This window comes from Suncus etruscus, chromosome 6, assembly GCF_024139225.1.
Source record: "Suncus etruscus isolate mSunEtr1 chromosome 6, mSunEtr1.pri.cur, whole genome shotgun sequence".
NCBI lineage: Eukaryota > Metazoa > Chordata > Mammalia > Eulipotyphla > Soricidae > Suncus > Suncus etruscus.
The window spans coordinates 3,447,489-3,460,295 of NC_064853.1; the positions used below are offsets into that span (position 1 = coordinate 3,447,489).

At 54.7% G+C, this 12,807-nt stretch overlaps 3 protein-coding genes across 9 annotated transcripts in view; 2 read left to right on the forward strand and 1 right to left on the reverse strand.

Moving 5' to 3' along the window:
* The window catches only part of THAP3 (THAP domain containing 3), a 432,757-nt gene that overhangs the window by 164,842 nt on the left and 255,108 nt on the right, over positions 1-12,807 (forward strand). The window lies entirely within an intron of this gene.
* ERRFI1 (ERBB receptor feedback inhibitor 1) overlaps positions 1-12,807 on the reverse strand; it is a 731,587-nt gene that overhangs the window by 136,453 nt on the left and 582,327 nt on the right. The window lies entirely within an intron of this gene.
* Positions 1-12,807, forward strand: part of CAMTA1 (calmodulin binding transcription activator 1) — a 552,305-nt gene that overhangs the window by 65,010 nt on the left and 474,488 nt on the right. The window contains exons 4-5 of one of the 7 annotated variants that reach the window (XR_007496769.1): positions 3,346-3,428; positions 4,538-4,626. The exons of 5 other annotated variants lie outside the window; for them this stretch is intronic. Coding sequence is in view for 1 of the 2 variants with exons in the window: in XM_049775273.1 (XP_049631230.1) it covers positions 3,346-3,351 (6 nt within the window). In the remaining variant the exon portion in view is untranslated. Of the gene's footprint in view, positions 1-3,345; positions 3,610-4,537; positions 4,627-12,807 lie in introns of those variants that run through there. One more of the 7 variants, XM_049775273.1, reaches the window with a different exon arrangement.

A 12,807-nucleotide genomic window follows, 5' to 3' on the forward strand; every position in this document is an offset into this window, starting at 1 on the left:
TTCCTAAAACCCCTTCACTGTCTTTTGTGGTGGTGTAATGGGCCTGACCCCTTTCAGGGCACAGTTCTCCAGGTTGAGCACTTCACCCGTCCTTGCCGATGCCACTTCTATCTTTCAAGTGCTCCTCTTACGTCTTGTGGGACTGAACATCCCCATAAAGGCCAAGGGTGCTGCTTGGTCTCCTGCCCTTCCCTTCCCGTCTGCACCCACTCCCTGGCCGGCTGCTCCTCCTTCTGTCACTCTGCTCTTGGGGATCTGGGCACCAGACTGCACTGGGGGCTGCGTGGCTGCCAGCTGTCCATCCTGGATTCGCTTGCCGGTGTTCCCCTGGAGGGTATGAATGGGCATTTCTTGGCACAGGCTGAGCAAGGGGGCACCCTGCTCCCTGGCCACCCAGCCCTGTCCCAGGGGTCCCCATTGGGTAGAGCGGTTTTGATCTGATCTGACAGCACAAGTGGTCACAAGGCTTGTCCCTTCTAGGGGCTTTCCAGCCCATGGGGTGTATCTTTGGGTGAGCCCCTGGATTCCGGTGTGTGCCTGGCAGATCACTGCCGCCGTGGCTCAGGCAGCTCCTTGGTGCCCACCAGTACCCTCCTGTGCCGAGTGAGGTCCTTCTTTGTGCCCATTAGTGCTTGTCTGCTTCTTTTATTTTTAAAATTAAAAAAAAAAAAGACCGACTCCCCATGAGATACAGTTGCAAAGTCGTTGGTGGTTGAGTGTCAGTCGGGCAGTGTTCAGCATCCTCCCTTCCACAGGGCACATTTCCAGCCACCAGTGTCCCCAGTTTCCCTCCTGCCCCCCAGCCTGCCTGTGGTTGACACGTTCCTCCCTTCTTCCCTTCCAGACACTGCCGTTCCTGAAGGGCACGGGCATGTATATCACTTTCCCTCCATTCAGCACCTCGTTCTTGCCCAGGGTGATCATTTCCCGTGGTCACTGTCACAATGGAGCCTTTTCTGGCCCAGTGAACCTCGCTTCTTGCGGACCCCCTTTATTTTTTGTTTTGGGGCCACACCTGGCAGTGTTCAGAAATCACTCCTGGCAGTGCTTGGAGGACCCTATCAGATGCTGGAGATCGAGTTTGGGTCAGAGGCCTCTTCTTTAGGCTTCCCCCACCCAATGCTGACATTTAGGGACCTTGTGCTGAGGCTCTGCTGACATCTCCACCAAGTGGCTCCTGTGGAAAACATCTGCTTTAAATGGGGATTCTTGGTCGGTCAGTCTCAGTTTGAGGATGTTGAGAAGGGAAAATGGGACTTGTGGGGGGCTTAATGCTCCCCAATTCCTGCAGAAAGCCAGCAGAGCTGTTAGCTGGAAACTCAAGCAAGGGCAGTGAAATGAGTGGCAGGGGAGTCCGTCCCCCGCATTCCTGCTGAGTTGCTGTCTAGGGTCTCCGAGTGAGCAATGTGGGGACCAGGTCGAAAGGAAATGTGGGGGTGTCTGGTGAAGCCAGGCCAGGGGATCTGAGTGTCCCAGGGATCTGAGTCTCCTTGTCAAGCGCCCCCCTTTTCTGTGCAGTTTGTTTAGAATCAGGGATCCCCATGACCTGTCCGCCATCAATTGGACAGGGTCGTGCTGTGGTGGGGGGCCGAGTTGGGAGGAACAGGTTGGAGTGTCTTCAGCCAGTACCCACAGTAGGAACACAGTGGGCTCCTGGGCCCCTCGGCCTTTTGATTTCTGGGCCACAACTGTGACTTTCAGGGTGACTCAGGCTCTCCTGGAGCCCCAACTAACTGCCCTCAACTAGCAAACTTAGTGGGCAGCAGCCTGACCCCTGTGCCGACGTCCATTGTGGCCCGTCCTTCTGCTGACCTTGCCCTGCAAAGCCGCTCGTCTGTCCGTTCTGTCCCCTGGCCCAGCACTCGCTGCACAGTGCTCCTCAGAGCACTTCCACCGTGTGGCCTGGGTCGATGGGGGTAGGTGGGTCCTGTCACAGATTTGGCCATCGAGTCCTGTGGGTGAGCTGGTGACTGGAGTGCAGGTGATGGTGTGAGTTGGGAGCTTAAGGAATGATCTAGGATGTTTCAGACCAGCTCCTCTGAGTTCCTCCTCCCCGTCCCCAGAAGGGGTTCTGTGGAGACCATATGGGCGATAGGAGGGTGTTTGATCTGAAGATTGGCCTTTCTGGGTCTTCACACGGAAGAGTCCTTGCCCCAAACCTGCCTCCCTCGATGCTGCCATCTTGCCGCTTCCTCCATGTGCTGATGCGGTCCGAGCACTAGCATTGCTGGCCCCCTAGACGCGCCTTTGATGGGGGTATTGATTTCTTCCGTGGGGTGCAGAACTGCTCACATGCCTCCCGGCTACGAATACATACACGACAGGCTTAATGTGGGCTGAGCGGCCCAGAGAAGGGAGATGCTAGTTTTCTCCGTGGTAGCTGTGGAACTGGAGGAAGAAGAAGGAGGAAAACCAGGCAGGGGTTTGGAAACGAAACGTGGCCTTCAGGCACTAACACGCATATCTGGTGCATGAAGCCCGGCCGGTTATTTTTAACAAAACTCAATCAGGGGAGCAGAAGGCTGACGCTTCTGGACGTTGCTTACTTATTGATCGCTCGGAGCCACCAGCAAGCGCTTCTGGTTCCTTTTCCACTTGCTCTGAAGTAGTGGCGGACTTGGATTTTAACAAGGGAAACTCAAACATTGGCTGTTTCTGAGCAGATGCCAGCATGGAGCAGAGGAGGGCGAGGCGGGCAGAGGCTGGCGGGATGGGGCCCACAGTGGGGATGGGGTGGGGGGGTGTCTGGCCACAGGTGAGGGCCAGCCCACGTGGGGAGTTCTCGCTCCCCTGACCTACCTTTTGTGTGGCTGCAGCCAGGCCTGGCCTCCCTCTGGGTCCCCCTGCGGAAGCCGAGGAAGTCAGGATCCTCCTGGTGTCAAGCTTGTACGAAGTGTGTGTGATTCCAGTAAAACTAACAAGTTCCTTGGCTTCAAATATGTCTCCCCCCTCACACACACACACAGTGGGAGCGGAATGTGAGACAGACCCCAATAGACAGTGGCACACAGTTGGTTGGATCACGTGCCACTTGATTGCTGTCCTCCAGAACATTGTTCGACTAAATGTTCCAATAATGGAAATTTTATGCAGCTCCTTCAAATGAAACACATTTGCAAAAACTCAATTTTGGGACTCACTCGGTGGCCACAGGCTGGGCTGACCGAACCAGGCTCCTGATCAGCCTACAGAAGTGGGCCCTGGGGGTGGGGTGTGGGCTGGGCGGGGCGGGATCCCAGGGCCAGGCTGCGTGTGGGGTGCGAGGTGGGCTGTCTGCCCGGCTGCAAGAACTGGGGCCTCTCCCTCCGCTTGCCCGTGACTGACCCGAGCTCCTTTGTTTTGCAGAGATGAGGATGCAGCGCCCCTTTGGATTTCTTTTTAATAATGTGTGACCCTTCACCTTTGATCCCCTGACCTGCATTACCTTGGTAACCATTTCATTTTTTAATTTCATTTCATTTTTTAATTTTGGTGTACAAGCTGTAACATTTCATCTCTCAGAGTGTAACTTGCTGATTGCCTCAAATAGAGGTGCCCCTTGGAGGGAGAAATTTGCAAAATGCTGTCTTCATTCTCTGTATTAAAATTCATTTCAGTTTTAAAAATAAAGTGTAATCTGTGTTTTCATCCTCTTAAAATTTAAGTTTAACGAGTGCATTTCCCTGCATAGAATATCTCCTTTCCTATTTATGTTTTGTGACAGCTAAATAAGCTTGAATTAAGCCTGGGGTTCACGTGACCTCACTTGCCCACCAGCCACCCTCACCTCACGCAGACCTCAGTCCCCAGTGCCACCGCCTGCCTTCTCTGCGCACACACGCATGTACAATACTCCCCTTCCCTCCCCAGATCTCTTTCTTTTTCTCTCCTCTCTCTTCATCCCCCCTCTCTTCCTAGATCACAGCCACTCCTTTCCCAGATTATATCCATGTCTGCATGCAAACAGACACGCATACAGACAGGTCTTTTCCTCTCACACATGCACACACCTTCCCTTCCCAGGTATCTCCCTTCCTCTTCCTCCTATCACACATACATACACACTTTCTCTCTGACCTTGTTCTCGCTCTCTCTCTTTCTCCCCCCCTCTCCTTCCTTCCCAGATTACATATATGCATGCATGTATGCACACACAGAGATCACACACATACACACGTTCCCTCACTCCATTCCCTCCGTCTCTTCCCACATTGCCTGGCCTTATGCCCGAACCCTGCATTTCTGGTCTTGGGGACCATGTCCTGCTGTAACTCAGATTACATTTTATTTTCTGTACTGCTGGGGGATTAAAGTTTGGCCCTGAGTCCCCATGAGGGCTGGCAGATACAGTCGTCTGGTTTCCCAGTCTCACCTCTTCTCCCTGAGTATTTCTGTTTCTTTCCCTGAGGTGTCCCACGTAGAAGGAGCACTTTAAGCAAGAGCCCCGTGGGCGCTTCGAGTGCCGCAGGGGGCCGCTAGCAGGTTGCGTTGACCATATGTGATTTCATGGCTGCTTCTCACGTGCTGCATTTTGTATTGTTTTATTTCTCTTTTTCAGAGAACTCTTACTCACAAGCCAAACCGCCCACAGTCTAAACACACAAAAAGCAACCGAGTTAATTCGGTGAACCGCCCCGAGAACGCATGCTCTTAAAACAGCCACGTGAAACGTGTTCGCGTGGCCGACGGAAGATGAGGCCTTCAGTGTCTCATTGTTCTGTTCTCTAGCATTTAGTGCCGGGGCTTTCATTGCGCACAGCGGAAGCTGCTGGAATGAGCACTGCAGTGGATTGGCGTCATCTCAGCGCTATGTTATGCTGGTCCCTGGCAGAATTTCTGTCACCCGTTAGCGCCACACAGTAAGCCCAGTTGCCGCGAGCTCTCGGCTGGCTGCTGATCGGAGGAGTCCGGGGACACTGCCCTCGGCCTGCCGGGTGTCGTCAGAGAAGCTCCCCCAGAGCATCTCCAGACTGGAGAACCCTGAGTAGGCCCCAGCACACTGCGACCCTGCAGCCAGGAAGACGCGCCTGAGAGTTGGAGCTGCTGCCTTTCCCCTCCTTCCCCTGCTCGCCCTGGTGGCCTGCTCGTGGTGGGGTTGTCGGAGGCTGCCCAAGCCTTGGCCCCAAGACCCTGAGGCCCCAAGACCCCGAGGCCCGGTCCCTGCTCCCGGATACCGCCTTTAGAGGCTTCGTCGTGAGGCTCTGTGGCCAGTCAGTGCCATTCGGTACGTTCCAAAGGAGGCCACATTTTCTCAGCTTGTCACCCATTTTTTTGTTTTGCTGTTGTTTTGGCTTTGGGGCCACATCCTGCGATGCTCAGGGCTTCCTCTTAGCTCTGTGCTCAGGGATCACTCTTTGCAGGACTCAGCGGGATGCTGTAAGTCAAGCACTCCACTCTGTCCTTGTCCTGTCATTTCAGCCGCATGTCACCCATCTTTGCCCGTTTCTGGCTGATCCCTTAGTGTGCTAGGCCGGGCATTGCAGCCAGCAAGGCCCACAGTGGTCTGGCTGAGCACATATTGTCCCATGAAGTACAGAGCATAGGTGTCCCTGGAGGAACACCTCCGTGTCCCTTAAACGTCCAGGCAGGGCCCTGTACCCCTTTCCCAGCTCTCCTCGGCACTCCCCTGTCTGCTGGCCCGCCCATACCCCAGTGAGCCTGTCTGCTGCACTGGCCTTGGTCTGGGCTTTGGCCCCATCTGCTATGTGGAAGCCCCAAGGACCCCTGTACATGGTTGTCAGTACAAAGTGACCCTGTCAGCACGCCTGAGAAACCCACACTCCGTTGTGTCCATTCCCACTCTCCACCCCTTCAGGAAAATTTGCCTTCCAGGAAATTTCCCCCAGGCTCCCCTCGGATCCTAGGATCCTGGTGCTGTCTCTCTCTGCCTCCCTCAGTCTGTACTTGGTTGCGAGTGGTTTCTACTCCTGCTTCACAGCAATCGGGTTGGGGGGGGGGGGCACCTTCCTTTCCCCAGTCCAGGCACCTGAGTCAGAAACTCGGGAAATTCCTCTAGAGATGTGAAGGGTCAGTGATATGTACTACACTTGATCTTAGCCAAAAGGCCGAGAAGCGATAGGGTCAGTGATATGTGTCCAGAACACGGATAGGTGTCTGAGGGCTGGGGTGGGATCAGCCCAGACCCCTACAGTGCTCCTGCCTGAGCATTGGTTCAGTAGCCATCCGTGGCAGGAGCCCCTTCTTTTGAGGGGTCAGGGGTCACATGGCTTTTTTACAGGGAACCTGTCTGAAGTTAGTCCCTGGGCTCATCCTCTCCTCCTGTGGGCATGGTGACTTCCTTTCCAGTCTCTCAGGGCCCCTCCCAGCAGCTTGTACCCCACAACCATAAACCCCGTTAATGCCAGCTTCTGGTCATTACCACCCTTCCCAGGGTGGGTCAGTTGAGATACATTTTTCCTCCTGAATTGAGGGCCCCAGGGAAATCTGGGCAGGGTTCGCTTACTTGGGTTGCTGGCAGGCCGGAGGGTGTGGCCTGGACCCCTCCTTGGAGCATCTTCCTTCCTTGGGGTTCAGGCAGGTCTGCAGGGGTGGGAGGTTGGCCATCTGCATTTCTCCTTCATGTCCCCTCACGTGGGGGACCAAGGAGTCAGCTCTGGGGCACCCAGCTTGGGAGATCTCTCTGGAGGATAGAGTCCTGAGTCATTCTTCTGGGCAAGGTCACCATAGGGTCATGAGGAAGCAGAAATTGGGGATCCTGGTCGGCACACCCTGCTTTCTCACATCCCTCCCGACCTGCAGGGAGGCCCCATGCCTCGTCACCATACCCCGGACAGTACTTTGGGGGGCCCTCCCTTGTGGCGGGGTGTCTCTGTCACCCTTCGTGAGCTGCTCCTGGCTCTGTGAGTGCAGGTAATTAAGAGCAGGAGGATGTAGCTGTAATTAAAGTTTCCATTAAAGAAGCGCCAGACCAGCACATGCTTCTGCCCCCCCCCCCCACTCCTCACCCCGACACACACCCCAACTTCTCCGGCTTCTGCTCAGCCCAGTGAGGGTTGTGGGGAGATCAAGTGGCAGGGTGGGTGCTGTTTGGCTTGGAAACATGATCCAGGTTAACTTAGGTCAGGTCAGGTCCCCCCCCCACCCCATAGTGCTTTGCCCGGTCAAGGGCACAGTGGCCCCCAATTGTCGGTCACAAGGCTGGTGTGTGGTTTTGTGTTGGTCACGAACGCTGACCAGGTGTTATTTGGGATCCCCGCTGAATACGGGGTTACTTTGGAACGGCCTCCTGGTTCAAGTTCTGCTCGGGCAGCACTGCAGCTCTGGGGCAGGGTATGTGCCTGCTGGGTACCCACTTTCTCCTGGGCTGGGAGTGTCTCAGGTATGGATGGAACCATGAGGTTACCCAGTGTGGGGGCGGACACGGTCCTTCTGTCCCAAGCGATGGTAGGACTCTGAAAGGCACCTGTCGGGGCGCATCTCTGCAGCCAGAGAGGGGCTGACCTTGAGCATTGCACTCGGCAAGCAAGGGCAGGGCTATTGGGGAGGGACAGTGTGGGTTCTCTGCAGCAGGACTTTGAGGACTAGAGGAGGAACTGTTAACTAGGGTCCCCCGTCCTCTGCAGTGACTACCTGCTAGGGGTCTCGGAGGCCAGTTCCTTGGTTACTGCGAGTGACCCACACCTGGGCTGCCCTGGAGGGAGGCTGTGGGCTGTCCTAATCCTGGTGACATGGGGCCCATGTAAGAATGTGTGTGCGTGTGTGTTTCTATGTCTGTCCCTGATCCTTGCTCTACCGTAGACACCAGACACCTCCATCCTTGTGTGTATGTGGCAGGTTTGTCATCTTCCAATTGTACCTGATACTCCAGGTACCTGTGTGTGGGGTACTGAATGATCCCGATCCCGAGCATGCCTGATGTTTTGCGATGAAACTCGGGGTATGCATGAGTGTATGGGGAATGGTCCTGATCCCGGGCATGCCTGATACCCTGGGTACCTGTGTATGGGATGGAGAATGGTTCTCATCCTAGCTCACTGATACTCTGGGTACCTGCGAGAGGGGCGGGGAGTGGTCCTTGTCAGGTGCATTGGTACTCGAGGCACTGGTATGTGGGGGTGGCAATGGCTTTTATCCAGGGGTACTGAATGAGTAGGGTGGGGCGTAGCCTTACTCATGTGCCTGCTAATGTGAACTGATGCTCCAACTACCTGATCCTCTGGATACCTGTGTGTGGGGTAGAGCACCTGTGAGTAGGGTGGGGAATGATTCTGACCCTGGTGTGCCTGGTACTCAGGTACCTGTGTGGGGCCAGGATGGTCCTGGTCCTTGGGCCTGTGTGGGGTGAGGAGTATTTCCTGGTCCTGGGTGTACCTTACGTTCAGTGCGTAATCTGGGGGACGGCCCTGATTCTGGGTATACCATACTCTAGGTACTTGTGTGTGGGTTCTGACCATGATGTACATGTTGCTTCATGTATTTTTAGGTACCTTTCTGTGGGGATGGCATGGCCCTGCTCTGGGTGTTCCTGATACTCGGGTACCAGTATGGGGACTAGGGGATGGCCTTGATGCCAGCTGTTCCTGATACTTGGACACCTGTCTATGGGGCTGGGATGGTCTTGGGTTACCTCCTGTTCCCTGTACCTATGTGGGTGAGGAGTATTCCTGGTCCTGAGTGGACCTGATGTGTTAGGTACCTGCGTGTGGGGTATGAAATGTTACCATTTTGGGTATACCTGATACTTAGGTACTTGCTGTGGGCTGGGGGATGGTTCTGACCCTGTGGTACCTGATATTCCAGTCCCTGTGTGTGGGCTAGTACAGGGTTAGTACTGACCCTGGGGTACCAAGCTTTATATCATGGTCCTGCGGTGATACTTGGTCCTTATCCCCAGATCCACACCCCATGTGGGTCTGTGCTCAGTGTGTGAGGCTTCACGCCGCCACTACTCTTGTGTGACCCAACCCCCCCCCCCCCAAAAAAAAAGTGACTTAGGGAGGTTCACGGTGGTTCCAGCAGGGGCTCTGTGTGTTCCCAGCCTGGGCAGTCCGTGGCACCTTGATGGTCTCTGAGTACCTGCACGGTGGGCCAGGTAATCTCTGGCACCAGATTAGCCCTGGCATAAACCCACAGTCTGGTAACCTGACCATCACTGGGTGTGGTCCTGGGGCCCTGAACACTTTGGGGAAAGGCCCATGTCCCTGGAGAAAACTGCGGGTGTAGTTTGTGCTTCAGCGCCATGAGTGCTCCCGTCCTGTCCTGGTGTCTTCACTGATGAATCAGCCCTGAGTGGGGGGTGGGGCGGTCATCAGTGTCACGAACTTCCCTGAGGGGTCCTCATGGTCCCCACGGTGCACATCGGTTGGTGCTGCGTGAGGCCTGTGTGGGCAGGGCCGAGTGACAGGGCAGCCTCCCCGCACCTTGATTTTCACAAGGTTTCATGTTTGCTGGGGACACACCCAGACCTGGCCCCCACACCTGCCCAAGGCTCTCTGGACCTTTCAGGTTCTCTGGGATCAAGTGGTTCACCCATAATAGCTGCATCCCTGAGCCCCTCAGTCCACCAGAACCCCTCAGAGGCCCCCCCAAAGACTCAGGAGCGCCTGCAGCTGGGGGGGGGGGAGGGCTTACGTTACCACTCCGTGTTCCCACAGGTCCTGGCAGTGGGATATTAGGGAAGGCCAATGGGAGCATCCAGCCGCTTCGTCCAGTGCCCGCATAGAACCTGGCTGGGTCTCTGCGGGTGTTGACAACACTTCTCTGAGTTCTTGCATCACTCTTCTCTGAGTGATGCCCCGGGGACACTGTGGCAGGCAGCCAGCCCACACTCAAGTGACAGTGCAGAGTCAGTTATAAAAATTTGTCCTAAAACAGGACCGTGGCCATAGAACAGTGGTAGGGCACGTGCCTTGCAGGTGGCTGACCCGGGACTGACCTGGGTTCAATTCCCGGCATCCCATATGGTCCTCCAAGCCTCTCAGGAGCAATTTCTGAGCACAGAGCCAGGAGTAACCCTTGAGCGCCAATGGGTGTGACCCCAACCCCCCCCCAATATATTTATTCTCCTAAAATGGAGCCAGAGTCATAACACTGCAGGGTGGATGTTGGCCTTGCACATGGCTGACCCAGTTCTATCCCCAACATCCTGTAGGGTCCCCCAAACCCGCCAGGAATAAATCTTGAGTGCAGAGCCAGGAGTAACCATCTCTTGAATACTTCCAAGGTATTGTCCAAAAACGAACATAAACTCTCTTAAAGTTTGTTTTTTGTTTTGTTTATGGGCCACACCAATATATGTTCAGGAATCACTCCTGGCAGGCTCGGGGACCCTATGGGATGCCGGGATAGAACCCAGGTCAGCCGCAAGCAAGGCAAACGCCCTCCCTGCCATGATGTTAATTGAATTCATGAATTGAATCCGAGCCATGAACATCATCACCTCCCCTGTTTAATCTGCCCCTTCACAAAGATGGTGTGGCCCCTTAAACAGAGCCTGCTCCCTGCAAAAAGCCGCCTGTTAGAGCATGCAGTGACTTGGGAAACGTCTCGGTGTGGGCTGCTGGCTTGTCGGCCCAGAGACGCAGGAAGCCAAGAAGGTGTCCAAGGGGACACCGTCCATCCTCCCCCTCCCCCCGGCCTTGGAAGTGGGGCGCCCTTTCTTCAGTTGCGAACCAAAATAGAAGCGACGGGCCTGACCCAGTTTGCACTTGTTTATTCGCGGCATGGCACACACTCGCTCACTGCACAGTGATGGAGCTGGGCACAGGGCAGGGTGGGCCTCCAGCCCCACGCCTGGCTTCTAGAAAGTTCTGGTAGTGAAAGACTGGCACTCAGCACCCCGAGCTGCTTGGAGCTAGAGGGCCTGGCCCCGAGAAGGCTACAGCTGCTGGAGACTTACACCCCATCTCTACATCCTGTTTCCTGTCTCGACACTCTAGGCTCCTGCTTATGCCCTGACACCTCTCCCGGTTTCTGTGCACTGAGACCATGAAGGCACGTTGGTGATAGTCTGAGAGGCTGGAAGGAAGCCCCAGGACCACTGTCCACTCAGGGAGCATCACCCCAGCACCTCCTGTGTTCCTGTGACTGGGCCTGGCATAATCACTTTCTGATGGGGGATGCTGCGGGTGGGTTCAGATTTGGGGTTGGCTTTGCCAGCCCCACCAGGGTCAGGACTTGGGCCATGGTGACTGCATGGAAGGAGGATAGATGAAGGAGCAATGCCCTTCAGGTCTGGTTACCTGAGGCTGCCGAAGGGAAACATCGAGAAATGAAAAAAATAGTGGTGGAAAATGACATTGAAAGGAATATTCTTCAACACTTTATCACCTAAAGCAGTCACATTTTTATGTATTTATTTATTTGTTTCTGTTTAGGGCCATATGTGGTGGTGCTCAGGGCTGACTCCTGGTTCTGCACTCAGGGATCACTCCTGGCAGTGCTCAGGAAACCCGTAGGGGATATTGGGGGTCGAACTCGGGTCGACCTGCACAAGGCAAGCACCCTGCCTGCCGAGCAGTCAGTCTGAGCAGTAAATGCAGAAGCTGAAGTGGGCTGTTTCCTGGAGAAGTTAAGGGAATCTGGTTCAGTTTACAGCCCTCTTGGCTGAGGGCACCTCGCTAGATCTGCTCCAACTGACCTGTGTCTGAGTTTGCCTGACTCTGCAACTCAGCCTTAGCCAACACACCAGGTCCTCGTGGAAATCTTAAAAGAGGCTGTTTGGCTGATTTCACTCCAAATCAGAGCCTGGGGCTGGGACAATAGCACAGCGGGGAGGGCGTTTGCCTTACATGTGGCCAACCCAGGTTCGATCCCAGCATCCTATAGGGTCCCCTAAGCCTGCCAAGAGTGATTTCTGAGCTAAGAGCCAGGAGGAACTCCCGAGTGCTACCAGATGTGGCCCCAAAAACCAATACCAATACCAATACTAATACTGCTACTACTACTACTAATAAAAGACAGTTTTAAAAGAAGAAAAAGAGGGCCCGGAGAGATAGCACAGCGGTGTTTGCCTTGCAAGCAGCCGATCCAGGACCAAAGGTGGTTGGTTCGAATCCCGGTGTCCCATATGGTCCCCCGTGCCTGCCAGGAGCTATTTCTGAGCAGACAGCCAGGAGTAACCCCTGAGCACTGCCGGGTGTGGCCCAAAAACCAAAAAAAAAAAAAAAAAAAAAAGAAGAAAAAGAATAGAACCAAGGCCTTATGTCAGGTTGAGTTTGATTAAGTACCCGGATTAAGGAGCGGAAACTAATCCAGACAGCATTTCACCGCTGGTGCAAACAGGCAGAATCAGCCGAGTCCATGAGAAGCACCAGAGGCCCCACTGGGCCTGGGTCTTCTTCCTGCACTGAGAAATCACTAGCACCGGGGCTCAAACCAGCACATTGGTTTTCCGTTCCCTTCAAACAAGGCCCCAAGAGCACCCACCCAGCGTTTCTGGGGCCTCTGAGGGCGGGATGCATTTTCCATTAAATGGAATGCCGCATTCCCACTCGCCTGTCTGCCCAGGAGCTGGGGGGAAGGTTGAGGAGAGGAAAGAATTGTCGGAGGCAGTTAATGAGCCACAAGTGCATTTCTGGATCTATGGACACCCCATCCGTGGAGGGCACAGTTGGAAGAGAAAAACTCACAATCGTGAGCCTGAAATGCCAGGCCCAGCCTTGTATTAAATAGACTTTTGTGGCCTCTCAGAGGCACGAGTGAAGCGGGGTTTGCGGGAACAGCCTGCCAGGCCCAGCAGCACTTTCTGCATCCAAGGATTCCAGCCCGAAGATTAAATCATGTTTTAATCACGCGTAATAAACCGGGCTGTAATTTTATTACGGGGACTGTCCACTGGTAATTCGATGAAGAGTCGGCTGTTGAAAG